General features: G+C 58.6%; 1 protein-coding gene across 1 annotated transcript in view; it reads right to left on the reverse strand.

Annotated features, from left to right (window-relative positions):
• Nucleotides 1-2,131, reverse strand: part of PHC2 (polyhomeotic homolog 2) — a 4,703-nt gene that overhangs the window by 476 nt on the left and 2,096 nt on the right. Inside the window, 5 exon segments of the mRNA XM_017732748.1 lie at nucleotides 16-208; nucleotides 592-886; nucleotides 1,134-1,275; nucleotides 1,837-1,951; nucleotides 2,059-2,131. Coding sequence (XP_017588237.1) covers nucleotides 54-208; nucleotides 592-886; nucleotides 1,134-1,275; nucleotides 1,837-1,951; nucleotides 2,059-2,131 — 780 coding nt within the window. The 3' untranslated portion in view covers nucleotides 16-53.

Here is a 2,131-nt window from a genome sequence, read left to right on the forward strand (position 1 = left end):
CGGGGGGTGCGGGGGTCCCGTAGGGGGGGTGGGGGGTCCCGTGGCCCCCCCCCTCAGGAGTCCTTGAGCATGTTGATGCGGGCGTAGATCTTGAGCGCGGGGCCCAGCTTGATGTTCATGGTGCTCATAAGATGATCCTCCTTGAGCAGCAGCAGCGCCTGCCCGTCGATCTCCTGAGCCCGGAACTCCTCTGCAATCTCCTGGCAGCCTGTGGGGAGGGGCAGCATCAGCAAACCCTCTCAGAGCCCCCAAAAATACAGTTAGGGGCTTCTCTGTACATAAATCCCCCCCCCCAAATATTCATGGATTTATGAGTACAATCTATGCCCCTCCCCAAATATATATGGGGTTATGTGTGAGTAAATCATCCCCCAAAAATATATTTATGGCGTTATCTGCGTGTAAATCCTATTCAAAAATATATTTTGGGGATTCTCTGTGAATAAAGCTCGCCCCAAAACCACATTTCTGGGGTTATCCTTGAGTAAATCCCTCCTTGAACGTGTCCTGAGGGACATAAATCTCCCCAAAGCCACATTTCTGGGTATCCATTGGTAGATACCTCCCTGTCCACCCCAGGACATTCCTCACCCGGCAGCGAGCGGATGAACTCGTAAACGTCCTCCACGTTCCACTTGCTGGGCTCGCTGGGCAGGAAGCGGTGGCCAAGGCCGGGCAGGTCACGGCCGTGCACGTCCGGCAGCTCCATGTCCCGCAGCTCCAGGTCCCGCTCTCCCTGCCGGCGCCGGGACGTGGAGGAGCTGGCGGAGATGGGCGACAGCGGCTCTTCATAGCTGGAGTTGTCGGAGCAGCGGCTGGAATCCTCCTGGCTGTGGTTGAGCTGCAACGACGCCGTCACCGACCCCGCTGGGACAGACCCCGGGGGCTGCGGGGGCAGCGCTGGCCTCAGCACCTGCCCCATGTCCCCAAAATTCAGGGACAAACCCCAGCCTCAGCACCCACCTCTTGTCCCCAGAATTCAGGGACAAACTCCAGCCTCACCACCCACTCCATGTCCCCAAAATTCAGGGACAAACCCCAGGCTTGGTGCCCACCCCATATTCCCGAAATTTGGAACAAATTCCAGCCCCAAGGCCCACCCAGCTGGGGACAAGCTCCTGTCCCCCCCTCACCTGTTTCTTGCTGTCCTTGCTCAGGGGGGGCAGGGTCCCTTTGCAGCTGCGGCGCCGCCCGTGGGGGGGCCCCCCCGGTTTCTGGAGTTTGCTGCGATCGGGGTGGAACAACCCCACCCTCTTTGTGCAGCCCACATTGTACCTGCCATGGAGCCACGGGTCACAGAGGGGTCCCCATCCTGCCGGGGGGGATTTTGGGGATACATCTACTCCACTGGAGAAGAGGGGAAGGGTGGATTTTGGGGTTACCCCCACCCTAGCAGGTAGATTTTGGGGCTACCTCTCCACCGCTGGGTGGATTTTTTGGGGTTACCCCAACCACGCTGACCTTTACCCTGACAGGTGCATTTCTGGGATTACCTCTACTCCTGTTGAGTGGATTTTGGGGTTACTCCCACCCCCTCCCCCCGTGAATTTTTGGGGTTACCTCTACTCTGTCAAGTAGATTTTGGGGTACCTCTACTCCACTGAAGAAGGTCCAGATGAGTTTTGGGGTTACATCTGCTCTGTCAGGTGGGTTTTGGGGTTGCCTCTACCCTGCTGGGTTGATTTTGGGGCTACCTCTATCCTGCTGAGGAGGGGACTGGGTGCATTTTCGGGTTACCTCTACTCTGTTGAGTGGGTTTTGGGGTTACCTGTACCCCACCAAGGAGGGGATGGGTGGGCTTTAGGGTTACCTTTGTTGGGTGGATTTTGGGGTTACCTCTTGGCACAGGCCATGGAGCAGAAGCGCTTGGAGCGCTTGAACTTGTAGGCGAAGTCAACGCGGCCGCAGAGCTCACACTTCAACTTGGGGGGGTTGCCCTCCTCTTTGGATTCTGGGGGGCGTGGAGGGACACCCAGAGAGAGAAACCAGCCAGCTCAGCCAGGGGGGCTCCGGGAGAAATCCCAAGGGGCTCCCAGGGGCTGGGGACCCGGGCGCTACCTTGCAGGTACGGCTCCTCCATGTCTGAGTCGGTGGTGGTGGTGTTGTCCTGCGGCGGGAGCTTGTCCGGCAG

This window comes from Corvus brachyrhynchos, unplaced genomic scaffold (genome assembly GCF_000691975.1).
Source record: "Corvus brachyrhynchos isolate BGI_N302 unplaced genomic scaffold, ASM69197v1 scaffold215, whole genome shotgun sequence".
In the NCBI taxonomy this organism is placed as follows: Eukaryota; Metazoa; Chordata; class Aves; order Passeriformes; family Corvidae; genus Corvus; species Corvus brachyrhynchos.